The sequence below is a fragment of the Patella vulgata genome, chromosome 9, assembly GCF_932274485.2.
Source record: "Patella vulgata chromosome 9, xgPatVulg1.2, whole genome shotgun sequence".
NCBI lineage: Eukaryota > Metazoa > Mollusca > Gastropoda > Patellidae > Patella > Patella vulgata.
In genome coordinates, this window is record NC_065887.2 from 10,823,123 (window position 1) to 10,838,364 (window position 15,242).

The following is a 15,242-nucleotide window of genomic DNA, read 5'->3' on the forward strand; positions in this document are numbered from 1 at the left end:
ACAAAGTAAAAGTTACAAGGCTTAAATAGTGAAGTGGCTAGGGGATAGATTCGTCTTTTTTCCCATCATAATGCCTCGCTGGCCTTGACAATTTTCGAGTCGCATGTTCAACTGGCTTTTTGCTCGATTTTAAGGCTCTTTTTCAACGATTTCCGAACGTTTACTTAGACGAAAATATCAGCCAAATAGCTCTTGGAATGGCTACAGATGCAAGGAAATGACGGATAATTTTCTTGGCCCCCCCCCTCCTAAATTTTTTTTTTAAAAAATCCCCTCTCAGCGGCGTGCACCGTCTCCGCGGTCAGTGCCCTCATTTTGCGGCGCCCCCCCTTTTCAAAATGCCTAGATCCGCCTTTGGTTAATATGAATGAAATTAAATATTATCTTGCATTTACATTCTAGGTAAAATCGAGATGAGACAAGCTGGAATTCTGATGGGAGGTTGCGATGGTTTTGAAAACTTCCGAGGAGAACTTGAGGACGTGAGTAACTAATTTGTCTTTTTTTACAATCGATTTATTTTACTGTTATAATACTGCTATAATGTGGATGTTGTTAGTTAGTTGTATTTTACGTCCGCTTCCACCGAGGTGATATCGCAGACAATATAATGTGGATAAACTTTATTACATTATAAACACCAAGGCAGAATATAACAGCCATATAATACATAAATAAAACAAGATTCAAACACTTTATATACTGGCAGCCACGGTGGCTAACTGAGTAAGACGCTGGTTAATATCGAGCGATCTTCAACCGTGAGAAATTATCCAAGCATAACGAGCTAGTGAGTGCTAATTAGTATGGGTAGAGCAGAAGAGTTCAAAACCCGACTTAAAACGCCATAAATTCAAAGATAGAACTGTAAAAGTCAATGGGCACTTATCGTCATGCTTATCAAGAGGTGTACGCCAAGGATGTCCGATTAGTGCCTTCCTATATACCCTGGCAGCACAACCAGACGTATCAAAAACATGCTTAATGTATGGAACCAGAGAAGACTATCCTCTAGGCAATATGCTTTGTGTATCTAAATTATGGAATGTCCTAAGAGTTTTTGATATTCCTGACTGTTGTCAGTGATATAAATTCTTCTATCAAGAATTTTTTATGGAATAACAAAACTCCATTAATTAAATCCTGAACCATAATAGGTAGCTATAAACAAGATGGTATTAAAGGACAATATTGGTGTCAGTCATTATCACATATGCGATAGAACTGGTTTAACACGTTCCAAATATAATTTTAACACAGTGATCATTGCTACGATAGATGCGTGATCAAGGTAACAATAAACGGAAGTGACGAACGCAAAAGGAAAACACGAGTTATCCTTCTATATAACTGACTGAAGTGACGAGTAATAACAGATACACGGGCGAATTTCTGCTCACTAATAATTCTTTCGAAGACCAAAAGTTGTTATATGAGACTGTGAGCGGATATCTGATTATTCAAAACAGAAATTGACTGTAACTAGAAAAGAGAAAATGAAAAAATATAGAAAAATTCCATGCATTACCATCTTTTTATTAAGTATAGAATGAATAAAAACAAGTGAATGTACGGACTATTTCAATTTTTCTCGTGTTTTCTTATCTAGTGACATTCAATTACTTTTTTGGATAATCAGATATCCTCTCACAGTTCACATATCAACTTTTGGTCTTCGAATGAATTGTTAGTGAGCAGAAACTTCAGTCAGTTATATAGAAGGATAACTCGCGTTTTCCTTTTGTGTTCGTCACTTCCTTTTGTAGAAACAGGTTCACTACACATCTATCGTAGCAATGATCTCTGTGTTAAAATTATATTTGGAACGTGTTTAACGAGTTCTACCACATATCCGATAATGACTGACACCAATATTGTCCTTTAATATACCTAATATACACTGTAGACAGTATGCCTTCAGATTAGTATGGCTAAAAAGATAATATGTGGATTCCAATTTTAACTGTGTATGGAAACATTTGATGTCATATTTCCTATGGGAGCCACGGTGGCTGGGTGGTTAAGACGCTGGCTCGCTAGCCTGGAGGTCGTGTTTTCGATCCCTGCATTTGCCGAGAAAGTTCATCGGGGTTTTCCGACGTGGTTTCCCTTTGTCAGTGGTGCAAAACGGGGGGCCTGACAAGGACAGTTGTCTAGTCCTTCGGGGGATACGAAAAACCGAGGTCGCATGTATACATTGGAATGCACGTAAACGATCCCTTGGCAGTTGGAATTCGATATAAGAGTAGGCGATAGTGCCGCTGCCCGGGCAAAATTTCCCTCATGGCACACTGTATGGCGGATGCCCGTCTTCATTAGCCCAGCGGAGCAGAACAATAGGACGTTAAACCCCATTTCATTTCATTTCATTTCATATTTCCTATATTTATATTGTAATCTAAAGTTATGGCACTGAAGTATTTTCCATTAATATGTTTAAAAAAAGTTATGGTCCTATGACACCGTCTATACGTCAATTTACTCACAGCATGGGATATTATAAATAGTAAAATTCGTACGCGGAAAAATCCCGATAAACTTTCTCGGCTAACACCGTGATTTTACAAGGGGGCGCCAGGTTAGCCAGCCAACGTCTTACTCACTGAGCCATCGCGGCTCCCTGTATAATTCATCTGAGTACATGACCTAATCGGGCTATTTTTAGAAACAATCAATCTGATCAAAATACAGATCTATATTTCGTTTCGTTTTTTATACTTTCGATGGCCTACACTACATGAAGATCTGACCGGTTGTAGCGATAGGTCGCGTCAGAGGTCATACGAGCGACTTTTGACCTATGACGTCAGATATTTGATTAACCAATCAGCATTGGTGTTACTTATGGATTACCCACAGTTCCGTGCAAAACACGCATAAAGCTCGTCGTAACAGACCGTTTCATTGGCTGTCCCTCACACCATCCAGAACACGTCAATGATAATAACTCTTCCAGATCCTAGTGTAGTAAAGACATGTAAAACGAAATTTTGAACTATAAAAACGAAACGAAATAGGATCTGTGTTTTAATCAGATTGACAAACAATGAATAAAATAACCTATCTTTTTCTTTTTCAGTTTGAGATGTTTGAATGTATTCCACCCTACTTTGTTTAAGACGCGACCACAGATGATTCAAGTGATAATGAATTTGGTGTGTTTGTGTGTGATTTCTGGTCAATTTAAATCGACACAAATTAAATTAATTTATATTTTTGTCAGTTTTAAGATTGAAACCTGTTTTGTACACTCAGCTCATTGTTAGTTTGAATGTATTTTCGATCAGAAAGTTTTGTATTTATTAAAATCGATTAATATAATTTATTTTAAAAATATAGGTATATATAGAACTTAGATAAATATTGAATTGAAAAAAATAAACTGAACTATATCTACAGTTAGATGTTATTTGTGCATGTAATTATCCAAAATCGGCTCCATAAATTTGAGATGAATCTGTACATTTCTTAAAAATCCATTTTCAATCAACAAAACGTTATTTGTCATTTATATACATGAAGCGTGTCAACGAATGACGCGTCATAAATATTGCTTTTTTTTTACGGAAAATGTACCGAGAACATTCGCTAGCCATGATCATCCAGTTTAATAGTAAATATGTTGCTCGTATACCCAGACAAAATATTCCGCTAATTAAAACAACACGAAGTCGGGCTGGATTGGACTTGAAACTGAATTTGAAATATATTTAAAACTGTATTTATTTCCCCGCAACATTTAAATGGATGTTTATAGAACGGTTTCAGATATAGGTTTACAATTTCCAGAACAGTCGTCATATATACCTAGTATAGTATCTACATCACGGGCTTATTACTGTATTATATAACAATAATAATAATATCGATTGAATCAACTTCAGTACAAGATTATTCGGATCTGTTTGAATTCCTCTAAATATTTCACATCACAGTTTATTACAATCATAGTGATCCAATAAAAATTAATATATGACGAAGAAATACATTAATTTGTTGATTTTTGTTGTTGGTGTTGGTTAGTTTCTTTGTACTTTCGGTCATAAGTTAAGATCTGGCGTTTCGAGAGAAGGAGAGAGAGAGAGGTGGGGTGGGGGTCCTTTCGGGATTAACATATGGCACAATTTTTCATTATACGTCCACATTCATAATGTGAACGTATTATGCCGTCGCCCCTGTCTGTGTGTGTGTGTGTGTGTATGTATGTATGTGTGTGTGTGTGTGTGTGTGTGTGTGTGTGTGTGTGTCTGTGGTTCGCCTACAGGGCGCAATTCTTCATGGATTTTCTTCAAACTTGGTATACTTATTCCTTATACCCCAAGGAAGATCCCTATTGTTTTTGGTGCATGCCCGACCCCCCGGGGCAGAGCCACGCCCATTTCTAGTATTTGTTTGTTTGTCGTCTACAGGCCACATTTCTTAACTAATAATCTTGAAACTTTGCATACACATTCTTTGTACCCTAAGGAACATCCCTATCGTTTGGGGTGCATGCCCAACCCCCAGGGGCAGAGCCACGCCCATTTTCTTTTCGTGTGTCTTTGTGTCGCCTACAGGGCGCAATTCTTACTGGATTTTCTTCAAACTTGGTATACTTATTCCTTATACCCCAAGGAAGATCCCTATTGTTTTTGGTGCATGCCCGACCCCCAGGGGCAGAGCCACGCCCATTTCTAGTTGCCTTTAACGTACAAAGGCCACAATTCTGAATGGATTATCTTGGAACTTGGTGTATTTATTCCTTAGACCCTTAGGAAGGCAACTATTGATGTTGCCATTTCAATAACAGGATGGTTTCTATTTATATTGTTTCCATATCCAACCCCCATGGGCAGAGCCACGCCCAGTTTTTGTATTTATCGTCTACAGGCTGCAATTCTGAATGGATCATCTTGAAATGTGCATATTTATTCCTTATACCATAAAGACAGCAACTATTTATTTTGATACTTGCCCCGACCTCCTGGGGCCGTGTCACACCCACTTTATTGTTAGTATTTTGTCTGTAAATTTGGCAAAACAAACCCGACGCCTAGCCTTCTTTGCCTCTGATCATATTACAGCCATTTCATATTTCATTCTCTTCATTTTAAAAAGTACCATATCAATCAAAGCTGGAATGTGGACGTATATTGCAGCGTTAGTGATGCTCTTGTTTAAATAATTCGTTTGATCATAGAATGGGTGGAGGGGGAGGAACCGGTGTAAAAGCACAAGATTGCACAATCTATGTCATTGCGGGACTAGCATATGGCCACATTTTATTTCAACAATTCGCGTAGGGGTCTATAGCAGTGGGGTGAAACCGGAGGACCCGGAGAAAACTCACGAGGTTGGACAGGTCAACCCATTCCTTGTCACGTAATGCGGGGAATCGAAACCAGGCCGCTTGACTCAATAAACCAATAAACCACCCAACCCCCTTCGGATTAAACATGAAAATGAAGCTGTCGATCACACGAATTCAATTTAATACAAAATGGTCTTAAAAGTAAACCAATTCAATAAACTTTGTTCAACTTTCGTTTAAAATAAATATCCATAAAAACAAAACAATTACAGTATTCATTTTAATCACAATATGGAAGAGAGAGAGAGAGAGAGATAGAGAGGGGGGGTGGGGTAACGTCCACTTGAAACAGGCTAAGTCATTTCGGGACTAAACATATATTGTTCAATTTTATTTCAATAATTCGCTTGTGCTTATATAGAGCAAGGAAATGAAATGAAATGGGTTTAACGTTAATACTATTGCTTTCAATGAAGTCCTTATTAATTCCAAAAGCTATTTATAAGATGTTTATAATGAAAAATGAAAATAGGTCTATCAAAATATTATAATACTCCTCAATGACATGACGACAATAGAAAAAAATATAAAATCGCAAGCAAGCCTTTGTTCGTTTAATTTATGAGTTTCTAGAGTTTTACATCTTTGATATGACATAAAACCCTCAAACAATGCCAGTGGGCAAGATTGGACCATTATATAGTATTAAATTGAAAGGGGTTTATTGTAATGAACTTTAGGGTCCCCTGGCATGATTAGAGATTATGCGGGGTGTAATGGCTAAATATATCTGTTAAGGCCAGCTCAATTTTCGTCAAGGTCGCTGAGATGTAAATAAGGTTAGGGCACATGGTTGTTGGCGAGATTGTAGGTTAGGGCTAGGGTAAGCATTGGGTCTACATGTAGATCCAGGGTTAGGGTTGGGTTTAGCGCTGGTCCTGTTTACATCTCGTGACCTAGGACGAAACATTGAGCTGGCCTTATCATTTAGCACTAACCGGGTGTAACGATGAATTAAGAAGCCCGTTAAACTATCTTCCTATATGATGTAATCAAGTCCAGGTCCACGCGTCGGGGGTCTTAAATTAATATCAATCCAAAAAGGAAGTAAAATTGAAGGGTGACCTCCATATGGGGGATTTTAAAAGGTGCAATCAGCATCCTTTAGAAGAAGAAGAAGTGTTTATTAAAGTGTCACACGGTGTACATTTACATATCATAATACAGTTAAAAACTTAATTAAAAAGAACACGGCCCGGTCACTGGATATATCTATATATTTTTAAAATGAAATGGGGTTTAACGTCCTACTGTTCTGATCAGACTGGGCCAATAAAGTCGGTATATACAAACCCAAAATGTATATATTTATCAAGCATAACAAAAAACAAGACAAAATCTATTTAGTCTGCTTATGACTGTGTTTTCTGTTCTTACATCTCTTTGTCCAAAATATTAAAAAAATGAAATTTAATGGAGTTTCACGTCCTATCTTCCACACCGATTGGGCTAATGAAGCTGGGTGTACGATATACAGATCAGTGAGATATATTTTGCCCCATACTCCTCGCAGTGTTTCGTTTGATTATACCTAATTGATTTTTCGGGCCTTTGCTTCAGGAATATGATTTTGCCCAGACAGTGGCACTGTGACCTATACCCTTAAATCGAATTCTAGCTGTCTTGAGCGTTCTTTAACGTGAACGCAAATGTGTACACGGTACCTCGATTTTTCGTTCCAACCGAACGACTAGACAGCTGTCCTGGTCAGACCATCCATTCTGTTCACATTGGCGTGCACGTAAAAGATCCCTTGGCAGTTGGAATTCGATATATAGTTCTTAGCGCAGCTGTCTGGGCAACATTTCCCTCATAGCACAAGTATGGCGTATGCCCGTCTTCATTAGCCCAGTCGGAGCAGAACAGTAGTAAACCACCCTATTTCATTTTTTATTTCATTACTATTTTACTGCACGGAATTGACGACACGAAAAGTTCAATTAATTTTCTAAAACTGTCCTCACGTTTTTCGATATCACGATCCGATGGTTCCATGGACAACAGGCCTAACACACTCATTGTAAGTCTATTTTCAGTTGTAGGCCTACATTGTTTCTTTATTTATAGAATGTAAATACATCTGACATGGAGAGGTGTGCAATATAGGTTATGCCTGTTCCCCTTCCCTATTCAAAGACATATCTGAATAAAAATGTTGTTTATAAAAAATATATAGCCTATATTATGTTTAAAAGATGGACATGATCCGCACGCAGTCTGCACTCTCCTCCAATCAACAAACTTTGAAAGTGACCTAAATGGTAATACATGTATTCAGCAATAATTCGAATACAGACTCAAGCTACATGGGGTGATATGTCCTGCTTTTCGGCACCAACATTTCTAATCAGGACGGGCCTACGCCATGCCTCAGTACGCATTCTCCATCTTCTGGAGATATGAGAGGAAGGATTATTCGGTATACCGAACGACTATACGTTTTTCATTTCAAAGACCTCCGTTCTGCACCACTGACAATTAGGGCCAAGAACATAAATTAGGCCCTAAAATTTATGCCAAACAAATTATAGAAATATTGGTAGCGTCATTTGTGAATAAATGAAAGAATAAAATCTAGACGGTAAAAAAGTAAACGATAACCGCGACTACCTTGGATGTAGAAAGAGTTGTTCCCCTTGAACAGATGACGCTACCAATATTTAGTTCAACGTCACCACTTTCCTCTTTCCAGTTAGAATCCACACTATCAACATGCCTTTGGTAAGTATCTTCAAAATAAGTTTATATCATTTATTTTTTTATTTAATGATGGGGTGTATTTGTTGAAATATTGTTATTTTGTTTATCTAAAACCTTTTGTAGCACACTATTTAGTTTGTCTTACATCTTGTAGATGATTTAGATTGACTTCTTTTTAGAAATGTAAACAAAAATCATACCCACCGGTCCGATGTGGTTATTCCAGCAGCTGTTTCGTCAGAAATGTTTCTCGATCGAAAATGTAATGTTGAGTTAATAATCCATTAATACGCATAGGAACTTCAGAAAACAAATCATTGGCAGACTTCAGTCTGTTATTAAGAAGGGATGGGACAATCACAATACACAGTATTGCTATATATACACCCTCACGTATATCTTGGTCTTTAATGTTCTGACTTCTTTCTAGAAGGTCTGAATTTTCTTGTTTTGCCCCATTCGTCTGCTTCTTGGTTTTTAATGGGAGTTGAGTGGTCTAGTGAGCCAAGTGGCGTGGTTTGATTCCCGGCTTATATGTGACCAGGAGTAACTGGGTCGCCTGCCCAACCTCATGGGTTTTTGTCTCAGGTTTTCTCCCGCTGCTAATGTCACTAAAGACCCCTACGCACAAGCAAATTATTGAAATAAAATTGTACCATATGTTAGTCCCCATACGACCTAGTTAGTGTCGAGTGAATGTTGAACCCCATTGTCTTGAATTTTAAGCATTGGCTGTATACACTGAATGGCCTTCAATTCGAATATATGTGTCAGACATAAGGATTGTCTTTTTGTGCTGTAAAATATATTGATCATGGCTCTTCTCCTTTTTTCAGCCATCAGGAAGCTCAACATCAGTAGGTGCTGGAGGCCGAGCAGCTGCCTCAGCTAAATCTTTATCTCCAAGAAGTGGGGGAACAGTAGCCCGACAAAGGTAAGCTATATGATATTTAAATATGTTGATCAAGTATTTTAGTATTGTTTTGGGGGAAGTGGGGGCATCAAACTCACATGACTACATGTAGGTATGTCTTTAGGCGATTGAGCAAAGGTCCTTGACTATGTTCCAGAATATTCTGAATGGAATGTGGTTAAGAATATGGTCGATGGTCTCGACACAATGCTTTGGTCATTAAGAGACAACCATTTAGTTAATCGTTCTCTATGATTGCTTGTGCAGTTCCTGGGAGGTGGGGGCCTACTCTGCTGAGAATGGTACATTTAGATCTTATTAAATTTCAGCTGTCATGGGACTTGGTTTTTTGTTCCATCCAAACAACTTGATAGTCAATACCCCCTTCCAAGTGGAGGCTGGGTTTGTAAACTCCAGGGAGTCTGGGACATCATAGTCCAATATCACTAGATACATGTAGTTGGAATGGTTCGAATTGTAAATAAATGATTGTTCAATACGTTTCAGAAAACCAGGTAGTACTCCTGCAGCTAGCTCACGTAAAACGGCAGGAAGTAGTGCTGGCATGTGGAAATTTTACACAGAAGATTCTCCTGGTATTAAAGTGTAAGTTTGAATATTATTTGATATATAGATTCAAATCAAAGGTTGTTAATCTTTCGGTTGATTTAGATTGAAGTTAGTAATTATGAATATTCATATAATTAACTGGTCCATGTACATGTATGAGAGGCAGGGTTTCTTACTTCAAGGGCAGTAACTCTTGTTGACGAAATGTTACTATATTTATAAAGATGAAATTTGTGATACACATACAATAGAGTAATGATTGACAGTTATTTTATGTCCTAGGGCAGAATTTGAAAATAGCTCATGCTTTCATATTTGACACATGTTGTCTTGATTGAATGACTTAACATGTTGGTTTCATATGCACGACACATTTACTGCTTTCAACTATTAAAGACACAAGTTAGATATATCTCAAAAATAAGAGATATTATCTATATTCAAGTCGGGATATACTTCTAAGACTCCTGTTACAGGCTTTGTCATGTACTATGTCAGTCTTGACTAACTTAAAGATACATTATGTAAGATTTAGATAAAGAACTAACCATTCTTGTTATAATAGTTTGAAAGTAGATGATGTAAAATGAATAATTTGAAAAGTTCATTCAAATTACTCTATTGCAAGCGAAGATATCAGCCTTTGAAGGTTTGACAGACGTGCAATAATTTCAACCACCGTACTGGTTGATCGAAGCTAAGTCTTGGTCCTCCATATTTGATTAAATCAAAGTATCGCTGAACCATTCTAATCTGTTTGATATCGGAGAAATCTGATGCCATGGAGAGTTGATTAAGGCCTGGATCAGTTAATTAATGTCTAATTAATACTTTAGAAAACATTTCAGGAATAAAGAAAGACCTGCAATAGGCAGATTTAGCTCTTGCATAATGCATGTTTAATGTCAAGAATTACTACGACTTGGGTATCATATAGTTGTGCTATTTTAGCAGGACTTTCTGTATATTAATGTTTAGTTTCAAACCATTGTTGGAAAACTGTTAAAAAACCATTGCGAATCATAGAAATCTATTGTAGTGAATGAAATGTACCGTATATACAAAAACCTTCCAGAAGAATGGGCTTGCTTGTACAATACATAGAATTATGATGACTATTTTATTAATTAGAGAAATGCATGTATACATGTAGATGGCTGTGTAAGATCAATAGAAAAAAAAAATGTAACCAATGTTTTTCGGTAAAAGTTGTTTCCCTTATTCTGTGATGATGTGGGTTTCATCAACTGTTCGTCGTGACAGTTCAAATTTAGTTTTGATTTTATATATATGTTTTGTTTCATAGATCTAAAGCTAAACTGATTCATTAAAATACAATTGATAATGCTTTTCTATACTATTGTCCAAAAGAAAGTATACACTGTGCATTTCGTGTTGCATCAACCAAAGTCGTTTTCCATTGTATATATGTGGCATTTGGGTACAATGCCAATTTGTTTCGCTTTTTTTGCTTAGAAATGTTGAGTTTGGGCGCAAGGGACAAACTCAGTAATGTTTCATCAAATGTTTTTAATCAAAACAAAACTTAGTTTGTATTTTTAGTGTGTATACTTTCTTTTGGACATTAGTATATATTTTGTACTTATTTGTTTATTTTTTTTATTTCAGGGGACCAGTACCCGTTCTAGTCATGAGTCTCTTATTCATTGCTTCAGTGTTCATGTTACACATCTGGGGAAAATACACAAGGTCATAAACAGAATGGATATTACTCACAAACATTTTTTTAAAAAAACAAAAAGATTAAAGGAATAAGGACTTATAAAAAGAATGGACAATGATTTTACGTTTGTTAAGGATTGGAAAGTGATTTGAATTTTATCGTCAAACAACTCTAAAGACTTCATTTCATTGTTTATACATGTTTTACACACATGTATTTATTGTACATTTAATCAGAACCTCAATTCCAAAGAAGAGGCCTGTCTAGATTTGTTATGTATATGTGTATGTATCATTTATGACAGATTTTATGAGGAAAAATAAAAGTATTTATAAGAAAGTTCTTTTATTTAATTGCCATTTAAATGGCTTTTAACAACATTCCATGGAGTTCTTGGCATGGTCTGCACAATGTCATTCTATTTCATGTGAAACACCTTGATTGCATGATGTGGGGTGTGTCTAAATGGTCTAACAAAATATTATCTGTAAGGTCTGGCATTGAGTCGATTGCCATCCAACACTTGTAGGTTTCCTCCCTCTGCTAAAGACCCCTATGCAAATAAGTACTGGTTACCAAAGGAATACAGGAGTTTACCGAAAATAGGTTTGTCAGGTACATGTAGGTTTCCTCCCTCTCTAAAGACCCCTATGCAAATAAGTACTGGTTACCAAAGGAATACAGGAGTTAACCGAAAACAGGTTTGTCAGGTACATGTACCCTAAAATGCATATCAGCAGCACAGTTGTCAATACAAGCTCTAAAATAAGTGTCAACAAATCCTGACGAGACGGTTTTTAAAAAATTCCCCAAAAACATTACTCTGCAATTGAATTGGGTTTCCCAAGCGTTGTCAAGCTACATGTATGTTGGGAGATAACTCTGCAGAGCATGTTTGTAATTAATGATCAGAGAATATTTTTGATTCATTAAAGATATTTCCTTATACAGCAATCTTAATGAGTATTAACAAATTTCATCAAGAACTCTTTCCTGTATCACCTTCAGGAATTTCAGAGTAAAATGGGAGGTAACTCCACAATCGGCATTTAAAAACAAATTCTGAAGTTTGATAGACCTGAAGTGTGTTCATACGAAATTATACTCAGATATCGGATCGATGTTTCTCTTTGTGACATTCAACCTGCAAGTAAATTATTCAACTAGCAATTGACCAAAAAGTTGATTAAAAGTATATATTTTGCTGCATTATTACAAATAAAAATTTGATGCCAGCAATTCTGTTTTTACATGGATGAGGTTACATTATTTTATAACCATATAGTTACTTACCGTTTATTCAGCCCATAGGAATTGAAGAAAGAAATAAAATCGGGATTAACATTCTACTTAGGCTGGGCTAATGAAGACGGACATGCAATACAGTGTGCTATGAAGGAAATCTTGTCCAGGCAGCGGCACTAAAGCCTACTCTTTTATTTCGAATTCCAACTGTCAAGGGTTCTTTTACTTGCATTCCTATGTGTACACCGGACCTCTATGTTTGCTCCCATCTGAACAACTGTACACACCGAAAAATCCTTGTGGCCAACACTGGGATCCAACTTTGGACATCATCGTTAGCAAACCAGTCTTACTCACTGGCAGTGGGGCACTGTGGCTCTACTTGAAGAAATAAGTCTATAATAGTAAGTGCAGGAGGACGCACCACACGCATAACAAAAATCTACAAGATAAACCTGCGGACACGACAGAAAATAGACATTGCACCAAATAAACAAATATCAAATCAAGTGAATGGATCCGGGGCCAGCCGTAAGCGTCCACTGTGAAGTACAGTCCCGGGCCGGTTATGGTACAGGCTTCACTTTCTTTAAAAAACAAAAAAAATTCTTAGCTCTTTTTAGGAGCAATCATGTCTTGGCTACTTCATATGAAAGTACAATTTATTTATTGATAAAAGCAAACAAAACAATCACCTGTGTAAAATAAAATATTGGTTGTATATACATGACTTATTATATAAATTAAATATAACGGGCTATACTATATACCGAAAAACACCGGAAAACTACTGGAAAAACACTAAATAGCGGAAAACACCGGAAACACACTAAATACCAGAAACCACCCTAAATAGGTAACCCGAAGAAGGCCTATACTATAAACCGGAAACTAACCCTAACCCGGGAACACAGAGCAAAAGGCTTCCGGTTACCTATTTAGGGTGCCAGTCTCCGGGTTACCCATTTAGGGTATTTTCCGGTATTTAGTGTGTTTTCCGGTATTTAGTGTTTTTCCGGTATTCAGTACAAAATGGTGTTTTCCGGTATATAGTATTGCCGAAATATAACAAAAATTAAATTCCCTGATTTAATTAGAAATAGACATTTTAAAGATATTCTAATAAAAGAAAGCGTTTTAGATTGAAAGGAATGGGTAAACAGTCTATTTTAGTTTGTAAGTGACCTGTTGGTTTATGTTTCGCTAAGGTCAAACTAGACCTTATTATAGTTCTACACTGTCGCTCTAATCTCGAAGGTATTTTGTGCTCATTTTCAAGAAATCGCAACATGTTTATTTCTGATTCAGACACCTCTGCAATTTGTCCATTGATCTTAGCATTTGTCATTTTCACCCAATCCTTACAATAGAGATCAAATCCAGCCATGATGAGTTTTTGTAGAAAAGTTCTACATTCGCTGCTGCCATCTAATAGAAGATAGTTCAGGGGTTTCTGAAATTTATGTGGTAGTACACCGGCGTTCAGTAAAACATCTGCAAACGGAATGTCATTTTTGGCAAATAAAACAAATGCCATTAATGTCATTTCTACTCCAAAAGTGTTCGGTCGAGCAATGTTGACGTTCGCTCCAGCTTCCACTAATACACGAGCCACCTGCATGTGATTATTTTCAACTGCAGATAAAAGGGGCATATAACCTGTCAAATTGCGAGAGTTTACATCAGCATGGTGTCTAACGAATATCTCCACGACCTTTATATGACCCTGAGAAGAGGCTATATATAGAGGAGAGCATTTATTTCTATCACAGGTATTCACTTCGGCACCGTTTTTCAATAATATTTTAACAACCTTTTCATTCCCTAATCGACTGGCTTCACACAATAACAAACTTCCTTTAAAATAAACATTTGGCATATTGATATCAATATCAAAGTTTAACAATTCCCCCAGTTCACTTTCAAGTGCCGTCTGATCTTCTTCCTTTAACTGATTCCAATCATAGCGACATATCTGAAACAGTCTTTTAAAAATCTTCTTTGTCTTGCCCATGGTAGAATTTTGACTCAAAAGTTTTAAAAATTCTTAAACATATTGTTCTATTACTGTGATGAAATATCAGTAAAATCTACAAAAGAAAACATAAACTCAGTGTGAGAACTGCACTATACATACAAACCATGGACAAACTGAAACAAATACCAACTTTGGTTTGGCTTCATTAAGTTCATTATTAGCAGTCTGTTCATTCACTAAATTATAATAGGCTACATATATTGAACATCAAACATGTATACTTACACTATAGCCATCTAAATTTATTTTACAAATATTGGTTGACAGATTCTAATATTGATCCTAAAATAAGAAACAAGAAGTAGGTCTAGGTCTAGTGTAAAAAAAGAAAAAAAAGTAGTATTTAAGTTGAATAAGATTGATCTGTAGATCTACTTGTAGTGTTGTAGTGTGACTGGGTGTGAATAGAAACTTAAAAAGTAACACAAGACAGCCAATCGTCAAACCACTGATTTGGGTTGCTATCATTATTACTCTGCTGGTTTGAAATAAATAGAATTACATATCTATGCTATGATACAATGCGGATACACTTACAATTTCACAAAAATGTCTTAATAAAGTTTACTGTTTATTCTAACCTTACCAAAAAACTTTACTATTGACAAAATTGTAAACATTGCAGAGTAACGCCCCCTGGATGATTAAAAACAATACTTGGATCTCTTACGAATTCTAAATATTATCTATTTCATGGAATTATATTTATACTTATGTTTTCATAAAAAATAGATTTGAATGT

General features: G+C 36.4%; 2 protein-coding genes across 4 annotated transcripts; one reads left to right on the forward strand and one right to left on the reverse strand.

The window, feature by feature from the left end:
* Positions 1-7,966: 7,966 nt before the first annotated feature.
* On the forward strand, positions 7,967-11,556 carry LOC126831868 (protein transport protein Sec61 subunit beta). Its single transcript, XM_050562522.2, has 4 exons — positions 7,967-8,071; positions 8,887-8,984; positions 9,471-9,569; positions 11,163-11,556. The coding sequence occupies exons 1-4, from the start codon at positions 8,063-8,065 to the stop codon at positions 11,248-11,250; spliced, it is 294 nt and encodes a 97-aa protein (XP_050418479.1). The 5' UTR covers positions 7,967-8,062; the 3' UTR covers positions 11,251-11,556.
* Positions 11,557-13,106: 1,550 nt separating this feature from the next.
* On the reverse strand, positions 13,107-15,126 carry LOC126831867 (ankyrin repeat, PH and SEC7 domain containing protein secG). Of its 3 annotated transcripts, none has more exons than XM_050562518.2 (3): positions 15,038-15,126; positions 14,726-14,782; positions 13,107-14,552 (listed from the first exon to the last, which is right to left on the reverse strand). In XM_050562518.2, exon 3 carries the CDS (start codon positions 14,474-14,476, stop codon positions 13,571-13,573), a length of 906 nt encoding a protein of 301 aa, XP_050418475.1. In that variant the 5' UTR covers positions 14,477-14,552; positions 14,726-14,782; positions 15,038-15,126; the 3' UTR covers positions 13,107-13,570. The 3 variants fall into 3 exon arrangements, with proteins under 3 accessions (XP_050418475.1, XP_050418476.1, XP_050418477.1); XM_050562519.1 differs by having other exon boundaries at positions 15,087-15,111; XM_050562520.2 differs by lacking the exon at positions 14,726-14,782 and having other exon boundaries at positions 15,038-15,096.
* Between the last annotated feature and the right edge of the window lie 116 nt (positions 15,127-15,242).

Excerpts from the sequence above, each read along its gene's own strand:
- LOC126831868 (XM_050562522.2), top strand. Across the intron at positions 8,985-9,470 it reads GGAACAGTAGCCCGACAAAG|AAAACCAGGTAGTACTCCTG; the intron begins GTAAGCTATATG and ends AATACGTTTCAG. Across the intron at positions 9,570-11,162 it reads GATTCTCCTGGTATTAAAGT|GGGACCAGTACCCGTTCTAG; the intron begins GTAAGTTTGAAT and ends TTTTTATTTCAG.
- LOC126831867 (XM_050562518.2), bottom strand. The coding sequence starts at position 14,476 with ATGGGCAAGACAAAGAAGATTTTTAAAAGACTGTTTCAGATATGTCGC.